This window comes from Molothrus ater, chromosome 1 (assembly GCF_012460135.2).
Source record: "Molothrus ater isolate BHLD 08-10-18 breed brown headed cowbird chromosome 1, BPBGC_Mater_1.1, whole genome shotgun sequence".
Taxonomy (NCBI): Eukaryota; Metazoa; Chordata; class Aves; order Passeriformes; family Icteridae; genus Molothrus; species Molothrus ater.
In genome coordinates this window covers 35920107-35939386 of record NC_050478.2, presented here as the reverse complement: position 1 = coordinate 35939386, position 19280 = coordinate 35920107, and the positions used below count along the sequence as shown (strand labels likewise).

At 41.2% G+C, this 19280-nt stretch overlaps 1 protein-coding gene across 3 annotated transcripts in view; it reads right to left on the bottom strand.

Annotated features, from left to right (window-relative positions):
* Positions 1-17399, bottom strand: part of GALNT15 (polypeptide N-acetylgalactosaminyltransferase 15) — a 29808-nt gene extending 12409 nt beyond the window's left edge. The window contains exons 1-6 of one of the 3 annotated variants that reach the window (XM_036405844.2): positions 17284-17399; positions 15798-16343; positions 10139-10305; positions 9221-9425; positions 883-1050; positions 197-314 (exon numbers count right to left, since the gene is read on the bottom strand). In XM_036405844.2, coding sequence (XP_036261737.1) covers positions 197-314; positions 883-1050; positions 9221-9425; positions 10139-10305; positions 15798-16343; positions 17284-17309 — 1230 coding nt within the window. In that variant the 5' untranslated portion in view covers positions 17310-17399. Of the gene's footprint in view, positions 1-196; positions 315-882; positions 1051-9220; positions 9426-10138; positions 10306-15797; positions 16344-16552; positions 16915-17283 lie in introns of those variants that run through there. The other 2 variants (XM_036405834.1, XM_036405839.1) reach the window with 2 other exon arrangements.
* Positions 17400-19280: the final 1881 nt, after the last annotated feature.

Genomic DNA, 19280 nt, shown 5'->3' with positions numbered 1-19280 from the left:
ACTCACAGCAGCTGCATGTTCTTGTATAGTCCTGACAGGCTGTGGAGCATGGGGATTGATTTCTGCAGGGAAGGTTGTTGTCTCCATAACCAAACATGTTCTGCACTGTTTTTACAAATATCTTCTTCCTTTTTCACTCAGGTTCCTTAAAATTGCAATAGTTACCACATATTGATGTTTTAATTAACGTCCTTACCCTAATGGATAGTTCCAGGTTTTCTGCTCCCCACATGGTCATGTCAGAATCATAAGCTCCAGTATTTTGGAAGTAATGTCGATCCATGGCCACCACTGCACCAGCTACTGCAGGACTCCTGTGTAGAGTTTGGAAGTGAACACCTTGTTTATGGATAAGGAATTACACAGAGGGTGAAAATTCCACCATTTCCATAGAGAGAGTATTACAAAATGATTCAATACTGCTCCATATAAGCTTGAATGAACTGATTATCTAACCAAAACTTGGGGAAGGGAGCTAAGAGCTGAATTATCAAATAAGACTCAGAACAGTGGGGAACATTGCACACATGTACATTCAAAACAAGAGATAAACATATCATGAGACATCTTTTTTAACTCTGTATGACTTGTCTTTTGCTTTCCCTACAAATCTCCACACCTTGTCTAGTCAGGCTGTTCTCTAGTTGTGTCAACGTGTGGAAAATATTTGTCACATTGAAAGTGTGACTGCAGTCTAGTTAGAATGATTACCAAAGGCCAAAAACCAGCACAAACAAAAAAACTATCCCTTAAGATTTATTAATTGAGCATGTGCAAGTAGCCACACCTTTCTCTTGTTAGCTGGAAGATGACCCAAGATGACCCAAACTGTACAGTTTTGCTGCTGAGCTGAGCAAGGCACATTGTCTGATGGACTGTTACCTGATAGGGCTGATGGGAGACTGTCGTACCTTCTCTTCATGCTCTGGCACTGGCTCCCAATGAAAATCTAATTTCCAATCAAAAACACCTCGATGCAAGCCCACAGAGTGATAGTACTGAAAGGTCTTCCAGTCTATGACATCTATGACAGGGGAGACGACACTGTTTCTGAAAAAGACAATGCCACTTATTTCCCAGACCAAAGCATAAATGAAGTCCATTCCTCTCTTAGTAAACATTAGTTCTCCTCTTTGACACTGCCAAGCACAAGCAATCCTCTAAATGCTGAGTGCCCTTAGTTTCCCTGCTGACAGAAGCTCATGCTTGTTGTGTGGGAATACAGAGCATGCAATGAGGAATCTAAAGATCAATAATTTACTGATACCCTGTACCTTGCATTGTCATATAACACTATCTAGGATATTGTTAGGAGTTAAGCATCAGAATTCTTGTAAAGCTATTTTATACAGAGGCCCCGGCCTCTGATGCTGCAGGCTCTGCATGGATGCAAAGTTTATAGAAGATGATTCTGGCCTCTCACCCTTTACCATCCTCTGATTTTCCTGTAAATGTTGCACACACTTCATGAGTTTGTCACATCAGGCCAATAAAGAGTGCACTTATCCTTAGTTTGTTCTGCTGGTTGTTTTGAAAAAATATTTATTACTGAGTTCATAAGCCAGTGCCTGTTTGTATTTTATCACAATCTTAGAATGCTCTTGCAAATGCACTGTCCCATGGTGGAACCTACTTTTAAGAGCAAGAACAGAGCCATTACACTCTAGGTGGCAATCCTTGAATTTATTTCTAACTTAAGTTAAATTTGGATTAGTCTGAGAAGAGGTACTAGACATTTCCCTATGGCAAAGAAATCACAGTATTTCACAGTGTACTTGCACATCCTCTTGGAATTAACTGGTAGTTCAGAACAACATTCAGTGCTCCTTGTTTTCAGGTCAATGATATATCACATTTGGAAATTTTCAGAGTATGAATGAAATGGTATTAGGGACTGCAGGGAAAAAGTGTTTCCATTTCTTCTCTGTTATGCTAAAAGGATAGTCTCTGGTCTCAGTGCAAAGGCTGGTCTATAGACAGAAGTATTTCTGGAGAAAAATCAGTAATATTTAAGAGGGATTAAAGTACACTGGAAAAAAATTATTGTTATTTTAGAGTAGGAATATCCATGTAGGAAATTATTCCCTAGGAAAAAACTTCCTATTAAAACAGAGACAAACATGAAATGTTCAGTTTGGGGGCAAAATGTAGATGTTCTTATCTCCTCTTTTAAGATGTATATGTTGGTCAGAAATCACAAGGAGAGAAATTTGATTGAAACATAAGACTGCCAGTGAAGGAAGGACATCTCAGAAGTCTCCAGTGCAGCGAGACATTTATATTTTTCCATGGCAGAAGCCAGAACCAGCTAAGGAAGATGGTAGCTCTGGGTTATGTTAATATAATCTTGAAATATCTTCTCTGCCTCTACAATCACTAGAAAAAAATGTTTTTTCAGAATCAGAGTGGGGGAAAATGCCCAACTTTATTTTTTTACAGTTGACATTTCCTGTAGAGGATTTTAGAAGCCCACAGAGAAACAGACTACTGCTTGCTAGTTGAGAGTACAAAGATGAACCGTGCAGAGGATTGCTTTAAAATGACCCAGTTTTTTTCCTAGTAAGAGCAGACTGTCCTATGATGAGCTTAAGCCAGGAAGATTTAAAATAGAAAAGTGATTTTATTTCTCTGCTCAGGTATAAAACTATCCTTTATAGTATGCAATAATAAGCACTCTTAGAAACAAGCATCTGGTTTATAAATAGGTGAGAAAATTTTATGGTCACATGCAGCATTTGCAGGCATATACGTCAAGGCAGTGAGTTCCTGTCATCCTTCCCCAGGACTCAAGAAGAAATGGAAAGAAGTGATACTAAAAATAACAAAGCTGATATCCTTCTCTGATTCTCCTAATGATGTCCCTGTGATACAGTTTTGTATCCATGACAGGAGAAACCACCCAGGACTCAAGCTAGCAGGGCCCTTTCTACTGGAAGCTTTACCCACTAACAGCATGCAAAGCAAACTACCTGCTTCTAAAAGTTCCTAAAGGTAGTGTCCCACTGGGCTCACTCAAACAGGCATTCCTTTCTTTGATATGCTGGGGGAAATCCATCTGACAAGTTAAATGGATTTTAAATGACTAAATGTCAAAAATGAAAAGTCACTGTAACAGTAATTTCTACAGCCTGCTGCATTTTCCAGTGTACAAGAAACTCTGACAACTGCCTGGTTGGGAGTGTAGAGGCAGCTGCATAGTTCCCACCTCAGTTTGCTGCTGCTTGCTGAAACCCACACTATCTATTGCTACTGGTTTATCCATTCTCATTCAGGCAGGACCGAGGAATTAATGACCCCAGGGTAGTTTATTTTACTATTTCAGATTCAAGAGGGAAATATCAGGAGGGCATATTTGAGTAGAAGCCAGAAGCAATGTAGACTAAACTACTCAGAAGACCTTGACCATGCAGACTAGACCACATGAACTGATCCTGGATAGTTCAGATAGAGACAGACACACACAGATATATTCTGGATCAGATGATCCAAACATTTCAGACTATTCTACATTTTCATATCACTGTAACTGTTTAAAACCTGTCTTTTTTTTTTTTAATCCACCTTAAATATGTTGCCACTATAAAGCTCCAGACTCCAGTGGAGCTTCTGGCATAAGTACAATTGCTCACAAGAGTAGGCACCACAGCAGTAGTTCTAGTTATTGGGCATTGATTCTTCAAGATTTCAATTCAAGAAATATACCAGTAAGGTCATAATGGATTCTGATAGTTTGGAGACCAAGCAATTATCCAAACTATCTGCAAATTATGACATGGAAAATTACAGTGTTTAAATTGAAAATAACTCACAGGAATAGGCCATGTTCTATCCTGGATAAATTCAACCATAAACCAGAACAAAATAAAATCTGATCTCCTTTCCCACAAAATTATACAGTAAAACTGATAACTGTGTTTTAGAGTTACTACTTTTGTACCTTTTTCAGAATGCCAAGATTAACAATTTTCAAGAGTATGTTTGTAAGAGTAATTCTAGACCTTCAACTGGTGTAAGCGTAGTATAGTCATGATGTAGCTCTGCTGAAACCAACAGAAACACACCTTCTTAAAACTAAATATTGGGAGTGTCTTTCTGATCTGAAATAGAAGAATCTAGTAACTTTGTCTTGTGTGAAAATTGGTCATTATTCAATTTTAATCCTAATCAAGCAGTGCTTTACCCGTTTTTTTCTTGGTATGATAAAAAAAATAGTGATTTTCTGCATATTCAAAGATGGTTTGACATTTGTGTAATTCTAAATGCAAATTTGCAGTAGATGGTAATTGGAAGATGTTCTTAGCTATTCTTGTTTTTTAACTGGGTAACTGGCAGACAGCAGCTTCTCAACACTTTGAAATGAAACACAAACTACCGCTAATTTTACTCTGTGGAATCTGAGGGAAGAAAAAACCAGGAAATTCAAATACAACTAGCAGCAAGGCTTTGAACTGTTTGACTAATCTATGAATATTTCAAATGCTTGGAACTCACACAAATTACAAAAGGTCACAATTCCATGAAAAAGAGCAACCCAAACAAGAACAATTTCCTGGTTTGAGATTTCTTTACCAAATACAATTGCAAATGAAATGTCTTCCCATGACCCTTTACAGTCAGCATGGACATTATGTTCTTTTCTAATTTTAAACTAAGTAACATGAGGAGAGGAAGATTTAATTATTGTATCAGTTTTGAAGTATTGGATACACTTTTTTTGAAAGCACTTTTGTATTGATTTATCCTGTGTTTTGCTGGAGGGAATAGATTTTAATCAGTTTGAATCCTCCTTTAGATAAGGAGAAAAAGAAACCCCTAAAAACCAAACATAAAAATTATGTATAATTCTCAACCTATTTCAGGGTGTGTCACAGCTTGCAAAAATTAGATAGCTAAGAAATCCAGGCAGTCCCAGTTCTCTGTTTCTGCATCCAGTCAAAACTTCAGTTAGTAACTGAGGACCCAAGCTGGTTCCACAAAATGCTGCATTTCCACTGAGGGCACATTGCTGGCTAAAGTCTTAGAAATACAGACCACTTGAAATTAGATAGGGTTAACAAGAAGATAAAATGCAGTGATAAGGAATGTTATAAAGGATTACTTAAATACTGCCTTACAGACCAACTCCAGACTAACTTAGGGCATAGGAACAGTCTACTCAAATGGGTGGAGTATTCATATGCTAAGCACTGAGCAAATCTCTGCAAAGCAGAGTGCTAAGGGAATGCTTTATTAAAATTAATTTTTGAACCTGCCTTTTAATATTTTGATAAATATTAAAATTTGTATGTAGGGTAACAAAATCTGTAGAGGTAACTAACAGCTTTTAACACTGGGCAGACAGGGCACTGAGCCATGAATTATGCCTAAATCTTTATTGCTTCTGTGTTTAGCAGTAATATTTGCCTTTGGCTGTAGACTCATGTCTTTATTTTCTTTACCTCAACTTCTTTAAAATAGGTCACCTTCTGATCCTGATCAACTCTGAAAGATTGTAAAGAGATAGCTTATCTTTCCATAACCTACCATGTAAATGCAGAACATTTACTGAATTTGAAATGAATGTTATTGACAAAAAGGGGATATAAAAGGATCAAGCAAACACAGAAATCCCAGGAAGTAGGCTGTTACATGTGAAGTGTATGGAAGGCTTTAAAACTGGGAAAGCAGCATGGAATTGCATGCTCAGATGCTGGCGTTGTGTGGGCTCTGAATGGATAACATCCTCCTTCTCCAAGACTGTGAGAAGTTAGAAAACAGATGGCTCATGTATTTGGTAGCTCAGAAAGCTGGGATATGGGCCACTGAAAAGTGGGGAATCAGACTAAAAGAGATGAAGAAGCTGTTCAGCTTTAGTGCAAAATATTTCCCTTCTCTCTTGTGTATTACCGTAAAATCAGAACCACACTGAAAATTTCTGGACAGCAGAACTCTTTCTATTCCTGTATCTACAAGCAGAGGCTTCCATTTGTTCCTGATGGGAGCACACAGATGATGAAACACCTTTCCACTGCTATGCTAATTTCTTATTCTGTTTATCAGCATTTTCATTAAAGATAAGTGACCTAGAATCACAGCGCTAAGTAGAGGCACTTTGAATTTTAGAAACCAAATAAGCTCTTTTAAATAATGTAACAGGCTTCTGTTTCCTAATCTAATATTTGAGCTGTGGTATAGGCAGTGCTCCAGCACAGAGAGAAACAGCCCTCGCAATGAGGAGCAGGGGGAGGTCCCAAGGCCCAGCTACCCCTTTGCAAACCACCCCCTGTCCATAGCTATGGTGCCCAGGCCTCTTTTACAGGTGGAATTCCTTGTCAAGGATATCATCAAGGTTCATTTTGCTTTCATGAAGTATTTTAAGGAAATATATTTTGGATATTTTTTTTAATCATCCTGTTTCAGCACGGTGACCACTGGTTTTAGATCAAAGGAACAACATTTTTAAGGCTTCATGGCACTGTTCATCATATGCCCCCCCTGCCTTTCCCTGCCTTTGGACAGAATACAAAATAGCAGCTCTGCAGTCTCCTGGAGAAGGCAAACCCTTCCAAAGACGACTGTAATAATGGCACAGCTGCATTATTATGCACCATGTTACTCACCTGGAATTAGCCTGCAACACAAACAGTTGTCAAATTAAATGATCTGTGGGGCATCTCATGTGTTTTCTAATATTGTCCAGGTACCTACAGTATTCATCCTTGAATAATCAAAATGTCAAGGAATGCTTTAGAAACCACTGAACCATTCTCTAGGCAATATACTAAGCTGATGCACAGCTTCTCAGTCAATTTATTAGCCATGGTTCACAGACCTAGTCCCAGTCAAGGTGCTCAAAAGTGTATATTCAAAGATTTTGGAATTACTTAATATTTTTTTTTCAGAAAAATAAATTAGATTGGGTTAGTGAATAAAGCCATCAGGCAGGGAAATGAAATGTCATTACCTAGAACAAGTCAAATATCTGCCAAGTATTTCTGTATAAATATTTCTATACCTGTAAAACTGGGATAATTTTTCTATATTTATCCTACAGTCTACTAAAAACTGAGTATCTCTCTCGTTGTGAGTATGTTCAACTCACAGTGAAATCTCAGTCTGGGCAAGGATCTCTCAGCATCGCTCTAAGGCAGATCACAATAGTATTGACACACTTGGATCAGGAGTCTAGAAAATTAGGCTTAATCACTATTTTTAAAGTTAAAACCACTCTATAGCTCCCTTAAGTTCCTGCAAAGGTTTGAGCTCTGAAAGGCTGCATTGGTCCTTGCCAGCAAACAACTCACTCAATCCAAGTGATTGTTTTCCCATCCAGCAAAAGTGCATGAGTTACAGTTTGATCGGTACATTAGGAAGAGGAAAGATGGATATTTCACCAGTCACTCTCAACTTCCTGTGCTTTCCTCACTTGGGCAGTCTCAGGGAGTGCACATGATTCAATTTAACAGCTCCTCAAGTGCTAAATGAAGCCAAGTTGACTATGATAGTGCCTTACATTTCCATGGTGATCTCCATGCAAGCATTACAAGCAATTTATGAAAAGTCATGAATTAACTTCCTTATCAGGTCAGTGTAATTGTCACCATTCTTCAGCTGGAGAAAGAGGGACAGTAAAGGAAGGTGACTGCCAAGTGCCTTAGACCTTATCCTCCCTCCTCATTGGAGGATGTCACAGGCTCTCCTCACTAGAAGTGACAAACTTCCAGGGTAAGACACAGTGACTGATACAGCACACAAAAAGGGATGGCTTAACCCATACTATTATCCAATCAGTTTTCCATCTTTGCTTCATTAATCCAATTAGATCTTAGTTAATTCACTGTTAAATTCTGCTCTCCTGGGGTAATGAATGAGCATATGGGCCCTATAATGAAGAGAATTCCCTTCTCACCCCCTGGTGACAGTGCTACAGAGTCTCTGAAGAATAGTAGACTTGGAGGCTTTGCATTCCCTCAGGAAGGATAATTTTTGACAGTGAATTTTTGACATTGTGGGGGTGTGGGGTCCTAACTTCTCTCTCCTGCTGTCGTAATTCTCCCTTCACTATAGCTCTCCTCTGAGACTTTTTGTAACTCTTAAATTCAGCAGTTCCAACACCCTTGAATGAGGACTGGCCAATTGATACACGCAGTAGTTTTGCTTGAACATCAAAAATAGACTATAGTTCAAGGCAGAAGAATCATGAAGTATATTCATAGTAAACCATCTAATTTGTCAGCAAACAAAAAATAATCTGCTTTTCCAAGGAGGACCTTTTTGAAAAGAATATTCCTGACATTCTAGGGCAGCATTACTCTTGCTTTCAGTACTCTTAATGTTTTCATTCAAATGATATAATAATTTCTAAAAGCTCACATTAATTCTCTTGTAAACAAACATAATAAGCCATAAAAGCAGCTTCTTCCAGTGCCTGGGAACAGCCTTTGAAGGTGTTTAGCATGACTATTTAACAGTCTAGTAAGAGTTTGAAGATCTTTTTTTTTTACCCTCTCTAGCAATTATTTAATGTACAAATTTTTCTTTCAAAATAGTCCCTTTAATAAAAGATTTACTGACATGTAAGCCTAGAAACATTTGCAGTGGTTTTAATGTCTTCAAAGGACTGCATAGATGAGATTAGCTGTAGATTAGAAAGCAGGCCCAAGAACCACCCTAAACATTAAATACTCAGAAATATTAATCTCTACCTTACTCTGTTACTTTGGGGTCAGTGAAAGTATCTGTGATTAGCTAAACCTGCCTAGATTGCCCTGGAAGTCTGGGCTTTTTCTATGGAAGAGAAATGGCAGCCAAAAGGTGACATGGTACACAGCCAAACTGGCTCAGGAGGACAAAGCATTTTATTCTTGGCTCCATTACTGAGACAGCTAAAACATAAAAACAATGGAGTCTTGCAGTAATTTTCTCTGGTGGATGTCTGCTGATTTACAAACAGGTTGAGACTGAAACCTTTTTAATTCAGACCACCAGGAAGCCTTCTAAAGCTTCTAAGCTCTAGCAGGATACAAATTCTGAAATTTACACAGGGTGTAAAAGTGAGGATAATCAGCCATGAGACCTATCCTGCTTCTCACATATCAGAGTGATACATATGCTGATAAGGTAGAAAATAAAAGGATGTGACCAAAAGGAAGAAGGTAACCAAGGGAGGATTACAAAAACTACCCAACACTTTCCAAACAGGTCCCTTTCAGGAGAAATCAGCTTACCCAGGGATATTTACCTGCTGCTGGAGAGCCTGGCCAGGAGGGGCTCCAGCCAGCCCTTCTGACACTCGCAGTGGGAATCCATGAAGATGAGCACGTCCCCGGTAGCCCGTGCGGCTCCCAGCATCCGACCGCGGATGACTCCAAGCCTCTTGTTGCTCCGGATGAGCTTCACACCGTCCAGCTTAGAGATGTATTCACTCAGAGCTGACTTCAGGGGCCCTGTCAGAAACACAACAGTCACTGAAATGTTTTAGCTTTGATTCAAGCTGTTAGAGAAAAGAAACAGGTAGTAGGAGATGCTACTTCTTGCTGGGAAAATGTTTCAGGGGCATTTGTTTTAAATGGCCAAGTAGGCCACATTTCAAATATTTCTACAGCAGCATAATGTCAAAGGGAAGTAGAGACTAATGGAAACTGAGATTCACAAGTTATGAGGCTATTCCTGTGGGAATCTTAATAGCCTCCTTTCCTGTTTTCAGCAAAAGGTGGATGCTCTCATCATCTCATAAAATACACAGATGAGAGTGAGATACTACAGGTGTTTGGCTTTCCCAAGCACTTTGGACTACTTTAGCAGTGTGGACTTTTCCACTCTATGCTTCAGCCAAAATCCAAGTCTGGAAATTATGACAGCAGACCTGGTCCAGTGGGAATCCTAAGATTTACATACTGTGATCTTATTTTAAAGTAAGAAAGTTCAGAGTGGTTGTAAAGGATGTGGGGGTAAAAACAGAAACATATCTCAAAGTTGAAAGGCTATGCTGAATTCTAGGGATGGACAGTGAAACCTGGTAGCCAGCTCTGGCCTGTGCTTAGCTCACTTCCCAGGAGTCATCTTTGCCTTCTCCTCTCCTCACACACTTCTTAGAGGAGGACAGTTTCTTCCCTGAAGTTTTGAAAAAAGAACTCACATAGAGAGAAATGGGAGCTACCTTGCTGGCTGAGATCGTCAACTAGGATGATATCCTTGAGTAAGGCCTTTGGGGCTGTATCCATAATGCTGTGCACAGTTCTCAGCAGAGTAGACCAGGCTTCATCATGGAAACAGATGATGACACTAGCAGTAGGCAGACTGGAGTCATATTTTTGCTGTAGGCACCTGCATGAGTGAGATGAGCAAGACACTGGAAACACTGGAACAAACGGCTAATTATTTTTCTCAGAGCAAAGTTGCAAGCAGAACCTACACTTTCAGGAGTGGAGAGCAGTTTAAGATCTCAACTCACTTCTAAAAAAAGAAAGTACTAAGGTATATCCAAAACTGGAATATGAAGTGAAAATATGGGAATAGCACTATCAAATTATAATACAAAAAGAGGAAAGTGTTCCTGTGTTCTGGGATAGTTTTTTATTCCTGCTGTCTGCCTCAAAAACCAGAGCTCAAACAGAAACAGTCCAGAATGTAAAGAAAAACTGAAGATAATTAGAGCAGAGTGAGGGATAAAGCAGGCCAGCTTCCACTAATTTCCACATTTTCCCAAGTAAGAAAGAAAAGAGCAAACAATTGCAGTACCATTAATACTAACAAATGAAATAAGTCATCTGCACAACAGATCAGTATACCTGTGGATTACCTGACCAAGATCCTAGTGAATGAAGCCAACTTCTCAGTCTTTATGGCAATGGCATGGATCCTTATATGGGCCATGATTACAAATATAGATACATTTAAGAAAGAAAAGGTATTTTCATTATAAGGTTTGTACAGGTTGCTTTTCCAATGAAAATGAATCACTGGTGAATGAGACTCCCAGCTGGGAGTCAGTGTGCAATCAAACCAGCAGAGCAGTCTGGAAGCGGGCGGCATGGTGCAAAGTGGACAGTTCTGGGGGTTTGTTCCCTCATTGTTTTTCATTGTCTTGGGCTTGGGGAACACTGCCTGCCGGGAAAGTCTGCCATCTTGTCTTTGTCTCAGGAGGCTATGTGGCACTGGGTAAGGAGAGGGCCCCCATCTTGTCTTGGTCTCAGGAATAACTGCAGTACACTGCCAAGCCACAGGAACATCCCCCTGCCATCTGTCTTTGTCTCTGGAATAACCACTGTCATTGCCAAGACACAGGAACATCCCACTCATCTTTGTCTCAGTGGCCATGCAGAGCTAAGTCAAGGTGGTGAATGCCTTTTGTGTGTAAAGCACCTTCTCTCTTTGTATACTTCTGTTATTAGCATTGCTGCTGTCACTGTGTGTTTCTTTACTCCATTGCTGTTGGTTTTCAGTAAATTGTTATCTCAACCCACAGTCAATCCTTTGTCCCTCCCTCACCAGAGGGAAACAGGGGGAAGTTTAATTCCCACCTGGTGTTAAACCACCACAATAACTCAAACATTTAAAGATGACAAACACTTCCCATTCATCCTCACAGAAACTGTATATGAAAACCATCTATTCTGGTGTGAGGGTGCACATTTTCCAGAAAATACTTTCAAATGCCCATTGTAGATATACAAAGACTATGTCTATAGTTTGCTGACATTAGAAAGCACATTTAAAAAATCTTTTTATTTTCCAAATAACAGTCATTCAGTGTCCTAACTCATTTAATCTCCAGCAGCAAGAATTTCTTCAAGGAATTACACAATTGGCTGAATGTAGCCCATTGTTATTTCAGCATTTTTGTATTGCCAAGCAAATAATTATACAGAGTTTACAGTGGTTGTTAAACAATTGGCTACTCAGCAGAAATTCATGTAAGGGATATAATTTTAGTATTTCTGTTTATTAGTGTTTTACTTAGTGCTTCCGTTCATGGACTGAGGTTCTATGCTGCTAGACACTATCCAGACACAGAGCTGCTAATCACTTAAGAGATTCCATAGTCTGAATGATTTAATACACATAAATGATTACTATAGATGCACTTTTATAGTATATTATAGAATAATATGTATATTGTAGAATAATATGTATTTTATAGAATACATATTTGAAATGAGGACAATCTTAATAATTTATTGTATTTTTCAATAGTTCACTTTTTTTGCATAGAAAGGAAAATTTTCTTGATTATTTTTACACTGTAAATTATCTATATTGTCCTTGGTTTACTAATTTTGTGTAATCAACAATACTGTTACCTCATAATTTCATATAAGGTGATTGTTTCCATTTTCAGCAGGATCAAGGAAAGAATATTCTCATGACTTGGGAGTGAGTATTTTCAAGCAATAGAATAGAGAAATAATTAAGAAAAGTGAAGATCTAATGCAGACCTTTTAGTATCAGGCAGCTTCTAACCAGAAACATTCTATAGCTATTAGCAGCTAGTTGCTAGTTCTGTGGTTATAGCAAGAAAATAAGGCTGTTGTGAAATCTTAATTGGAAAAGAATTGAAAATAACGGTACTTGAACACATAACCTTGGTGGCAAGTGCTTAGTTGCCATGGAGATTGGCAAAGACTTGCAATATAGATATCTAATCTTCACAAAAATGCACAAGGGTACTGGTACACAAAAATACCTTCCCTGTAATTTGGAGCAGTTTCATAGCCTGTCTATCATAAATTGGCATTTCAAAAAGTCAGGGCTGTGACTGATATGAGACATAGTGATTTAATCTAATTTGTGAAAAACAAGGAATTGTCACATGCAGCAATGAACAGAGAGCAATTCTGACAAGGCAAAGGCAGAGCTGACAGGGACTCCCACTCACCTTCAGGAAAATATTTAATTGAGATTCAGCTCCAAACAGCACTCCAGAGGAAGCTATACTTTGGTAAAGAAACTTAAAACTTTTGTAGATACCTTGTGAGTTTCTTTTGCCATTTGGCACTCAAACCCAAGAGAGGAAAACAGACCTTTCTTTTGGGCAGAACCCCCATGATAAAAGTCACAATGGCAGGCTTGATTCAGGTGTCCCAGGAGAGTGTCAGTCCCAGCTGGAGCAACTGATAGCAGCAGAAAGTACTTTGAGGGATGAAGGTTCCTCAGAGCATGGGCTGCTTCTTATGTGAAGTATTTGCCATGCCATTTCAAGTGACCTGAGGGAGACTGGGTCCATGGAGGGAACTCACTGAAACATCTCTAAGTGGTTGGCTTCCCTCTAATTAAATAATAATAGGCATTGTGATGAACAACATGATGCAAACCAAATAGAGACACAGACAATCTGATTCTGGTTTGCTCTCTTTTTATACTGCTGTAAAACTGGACTGACACAGTTGTGAGCCAGGCCCCCAGAGTAAACTACACCTAAAAATCATCATTGTGGTTTGTGTGTTATGCCATGAAGGACAGGTCTGGCTTAGACATATTCTGCTCCAGGTTTATGATCTGGATTTAAATCAGCCTCAGATGCTGACATCTGGGGTTTCTGGACTCTGTAAGCTGTGGTGTTGAGAACTCTTTAGGCTGTAACTAGTGAGACAGCAAAATCCATCCAGGAGCTCTGAGACCATGGCTTAAATGTTACCAAGATCAGAATTAACTGAAGCTGTATCTTGTTGGATGGCCCTTCAGCTGCCAATGTAAAACTGTTTTTTGGCTTTCCACTAAAGACAGTAAACCAGGCTAGTCACTCCCCTTTGAACACTACATAGTTTGAAGAGTTAGCAGTGAAGCATGCCAAAAAATAACTGAAATAAAATCAGCATGTCATTATTTAATGGAGTTAACCAAATTAACACTAAACCTAGTCAATAAGTACAGAAAACACTCCTTCATTTCTCTTTCTTTGAGACTGTACCCTTAAATTGGGGCCACCAGCTATCTTTAAACATGTGAAAATGAACACTAGAAAAAAATGTATTCTGGGTCTGATATAAAATGTTTTCCAGTATGTCTTTCCACCATGTCCTGGGAGAAAACTACAATTGTTTTTGTTACAGGAGACGAGACACCACTCACATTCCTTGTGCTCCCTCTGGGAAGGGAAGCACATCACAGAATCAATTAGGTTGGGAAAGACCTCTGAGATCATCAAGCCCAGTCTTTGACTGGTCATCACCTTCTCAAGGAGGCCACAGCACTATGTGCCATGTCCAGTCTTTCCTTAAACACTTCCAGGTTCAGTGACTCCACACCTCCCTGGACATTTAATTCCAATGTTTAATTGCCCTTCCTTTGAAGAAATTCTTCTTAATGTCCAACCTGGACTTTCCCTGGGGCAGCTTGATAGTAGATACACCTCAGATCCTTTTTAAGAAGTATGATGAGCAGCCCTTCCTGGGCTGCTGGGACAACTGGCTCTAAAGTCTCAAGACTTCAAATGTAACACCTGGGCCTTCAAATGCAACATGTTTTCGAAATGGCCTTACAGTGGCAGCTGTGGTGTTGGCAGAGTTTGTCTGACACACCAGTATCCACCTTCCCTCTTCCCAGGAATTTCCTTTCAATACTTGCCACAGAATCAGAGGATATTCTGAGTTGGAAGGACCCACAAAGATCATTGAGTCCAACTCCTGGCCCTGCCCAGGACACCCTAAGGGTCACACCATTTGCCTGAGAGCATTGTCCAAATTCTCCTTGAACTGTCAGGCTTAGTGCCGTGACCACTTCCCTGGGCAGCTGTTCCAGTACCCAACCATCCTCTGGGTGAAGAATCTTTTCCTAATGTTCAGCCTAAACCTCCCTTGACACAACTTCAGGCCATTCCCTCGGGTCCTGTCACTGGTCACCACAGAGATCAGTGCCTGCCCCTCCTCCTCCCCTTGTGAGGAACCTGTAGAGAGCAATGAGGTCTCCCCTCAGTCTCCTCTTCTCCACGCTGAGCAAACCAAGTGACCTCAGCGCTCTTCACACGGCTTCTTCTCCAGACCCACTGCCACCTTTGTTATCCTCCTCTACAGCTTTATATCTTTCTTATATTGTGGTGCCCAAAACTGCACATGATATAAATATATAGTGAGGCCACACCAGTGCAGAGTCGGCTCCACTTTTATGAGTGACCATCGGGTCACTTTTGTTCTGGAAGAGCCGAAAGCCCCAACTCTTCATCCATTCATCACTTTGTGAGCCCAGTGACCCCATAGCTCCGGCAGGTGGGCTGAGACGGGGCCCGGCCGAGGAGGAAAGCCGCCTCTCCTGCTCGCCAGTCCGGCGCGGGTTCCCTCCCCCTCTGCAGCCCAGCAGCCGGACAGACAGACGGACGGACGGACAGACGGACGGACGGAGAAGGGCGGGGCCCGGGGTGCTCCCTGCCCTGCCGCCCCCGGCACCTGCCGTGACGCGGGCGCCGGTAGGGGGCGCTGCCGCCCGCTCGGCCTCAGGGCGCGGCGGGGCCGGAGCGGGGCCGGGCCGAGCCGAGCCGGGGGTGCGGGGGTGCCGCGGCAGCGCTCACACCGCCCCCACAGGCGCTGCGCTCCGCGCCTCTGCTCCGCTCACCCAGCGAGCCCCAGCTGCCCTTCCCGCACCGTGCCCCCCTCCACCTCTGCCGCCCGCCGGCTCTGAGGGCTTGAACCACCTCCCGAAGGAGGCTGGGAGCGTCCCTGGTCTGAGGAGCGCTCCGCCCGACCCGGACCGGGAGTTCGATAGGAAAGACGCGAGCTCTAGAGGAGGAGAGGTGCGGGGTTTGCAGTAGTGGATGTTCAGGGAGACGCGGCGGCGGGGAAGGAGGCAGGTTTTTCCCCAGAAGTGAAATAGGGTGTTTTACTTACAACGGGTGTCGTACCTCAGGCAGGTCCCGGCGCAGCGCGATCCGCTCGCTGAGCACCTCGTTAAAGCCGTGCGTTTCCAGGCCGAGCGGCCGCTCCCCCGCCGCAGCCCCTTGCCCATCCTGCAGGGGCAGGGACAGCGGCTGGGACTCGGGGCCCCCCTCTGCCTTCCCCTCCGGCCGCCTGCCCTGCTGCTTCACCACGCGATAGCCCTTCCTGGCCCTGCTGTGGTTCCTTTTGCCGGTGGGCGACACGACGGCCATGATCAACTCATCCTCCCGCAGGGAGATGAAAGGCGATAGACCATCCAAAGGGTAGTACTGCTGGCTCTCCTCCTGGGTTTCCAGCATCTCTTGGGTCTCCACAAAGTCCAGCTGATACCCTTCCCGGGGGTTGAACTCCACAGGCTGGAAAGTCCCTTCCTTGCTCTGGTTGCTGGGTGGTGGATTCAGCGTTGTAACCATCAGTAGTAAAAACCCCAGCATCAAAAACAGCAAGAGAAACTGCAGCTTACGTGATCCATATCTGCACTTCTTCCTCAAGAACATACTGTTGGTGACAAAATTATACAGATGGTCATGTTAAATATCACTTGAATCTTCCTCAGATTTCAGTCGTCGGGTTGCACAAAAGCCCTGGTTTTCACTATCTGCCAAGAGGATTTTTTTGCTCCCTTCACATTTCACTGTTGCCATTTAATGCTCTCCTCTCTATTTATAGAAAAAAAATTATAACATTCCTATTAATATTGTACTTACAGTAGTAAAATGTAGCATGGATCCAGTGGGATAAAGTAGATCCTTTATTATGCGGAGTCCCAGCTTAGTTAGAAAAGTGCATGCTTTGCTGATTGAAAGAGTAGCTAAAGCTTTGATTTTTTTTTTCCCTTTTAAAATTCTAAGTTGAAAGAAAGCCCATTTCTCATAGTTTCTTTCAAGGGTAGATCCTGCTTCTTCAAAGTTTCCAATTGCTGCCTGGATTGAAGCAGTGTATCTCAGAAAGCAGATCTGACAGCTCTCCCCCGTTCAGAGGCTTCAAGTTAACTGTGATCAACAGATGAGAAGTAGTCGGTCCCTGACTTTGTTTCACACATAACTACGGCACTCAGTCAGGAAGCACTTTGCCAGACATAATACAGAGCAATGTGTGCGTCTTTCTCTCGGTCCTAATGCCCTCACTGTGCTTGTCCTATCAAATCACAACTTTGCAAAAGCTGTAAGAGGTGACATACAAGAAGCAGAATGTTGTATTAGAAAAGAAATCAAGGCACACCACAGACTGCTGTACGTTGGAATAGCTGTAATAAGCTGAGAATGCACAGAGCAAGAATCAAGAATTTTATAAAGTGAGTAAAAGATGGAGAGCACATGTTTTATTTAAGGTTAGATTTATTCATATGATAATGTGTTAGCTGGACTATATTTCATATCAAATAAATATTTACAGCTGTAGGGATTTTAACATTGACATAAGGGTGCCAAATTATCACCTGGCAAGCTGAAGTTGTCTCCTCATCCATAAATTTGGTATTGCAGGGCAAGCAGCACTTCAAGTTTTCGTTAGTCCAGGAAGAACATATATAAAAGCCTGGGCTGGAACAACAACCACTGACACTGAAAGAAAACAACAACTTCTGTGATTAAAAGGAGAGCTCAGTCTCTGAGGTCTGTTTGCTCATACTGCTGGCATGGGTGCTACTGGGCATGGACAGTGGCATTTTTTGCTGCAAGATGAGTGCTTGTCCAATGGGAGAAGGGGTGAGACAATCCACGTGCTTCAGCATCACATGCCTCTTGGTCCAGCAGGCAGAGACCAGGGTGGATGCAACTCAGGTGTTGCCACCCCTTTTGATGCTGGGGGCATGGGATGTGGTATTTTTCATATCATGCAATATTTGATGAGCAGAAAGCTCCTGCTCAAGAGGCATGTGATTACTGGAGAACTTCCACATTCACAGATTTTAAAAAAGCCCTACATTTCTAGACATTATAGCTAAAAGAATAGCCTGAAGACAGGCATGCAGTATACTCTAAAGAAAGCCAAGGATATATTATTTTTTACCTTCTTTGCTATTCCCTCTAAGATGTCCTGTAAGTTCAGACTATGGTTCCTGGTATACAGCTTCCAAAAAATTAAACATGAGAGGACACCTACTTTCTAATTAAAATGCATCACAACTTTCAAAAGCAAGGACGGTATAGAGCACCATAAGATTGCTGGAGGCACGTAGTGTCTCACTTCTGTGTGTACTTCTCTAAGCAGCTTATACAGAATGCCTTGAGGGAGTGTGACTGGTCTGCTGTGTCTTGGCACCTTCCCTGCATCAGCTGTACTTTGAAATATACAGAACTGCTTTAATCATATCTTGAAAAGAAAGAAGATTGAGCCAGTATTTTGATACTTCACTATTGTATGTATCTCCCTTTTTTAGCTTAAATTCACACAAAAGTAACATCCCAACTCACCTTCAGCCCTGAGAATATTACTTTTTATCCTGCTTTTCATAGGGAAAAAGAAGTATTGATGGTTTCAATTCAATAGGGAAGCAGCACACATTTGCATTAAAAAAATCAGAGCTAGAAAACACTCATTTAAATAACAATGTTTCAGCCATAGAAAGACAAAATGGAATGGAAATGAAGAGACCTGTCCGAGATGTTCTCCAAAAAGCTGGCCCAGTGACTTCAAAAGGTTCAGTTCCACAAAGTCCCATTATCAGGCATATGGAATAAAATAAAATTAAATTAAAAGGAGAAACTTAAGAGTGGGTGGAATAAATGGGAGAAAGTATTACTTTCTCTTTTCCTTTTTTAACTTTTCTGGGCTACCTGAGTATTTTGATTCAATTTAATTAATATTTTTTCCCTGGCTAAAATATTTTAACAAGATGCTGTAACAAGTCTTATCAAGATAATTCCAGCCTGCAGTAGAAATCACGGTATAAATTCTGTCCCGGTATGTTTTGTATTGCTGAGCAAATCCACCTCATCTGAATTTCAGCTACAGATGAAAAGACACCCAATTAACAAATTTACAGCAATCTTAGACACTTTTGGGACAAAGCTGATAGGTAACATTATCACTGAAACATGCATGTGGAATCCAGCCTTTTAACATATCCCAACCATTTTAACAAAGAAGAAATGAACAATTGCAGAAGATGTTTGTTCAGTCTAGTCAATTAAATGTGCAAGTACAAAACACTGGGTGGCACACTTCCAGCAGCTTCTATTCCCTCTTCTGCACAACAAATCTTCCTGAACCATTTCCCATCAGTCTGTTTTTCAATCTTATCTCTTAAAACAGTGGTTTTCCACTGCCATCATATGAAAGAGATATTTTCTTTCCAATGGATGAGCCTCCCTTTAGTATCTGACAGGACATCTTGTTTCCTTCAATGCATTGAAGAACAGCATCACTGTTATGGTCTCCCCACATGGAAGTCAAGAATATAAAATCCATCGTATTTTTCTTCATACTTCTGGT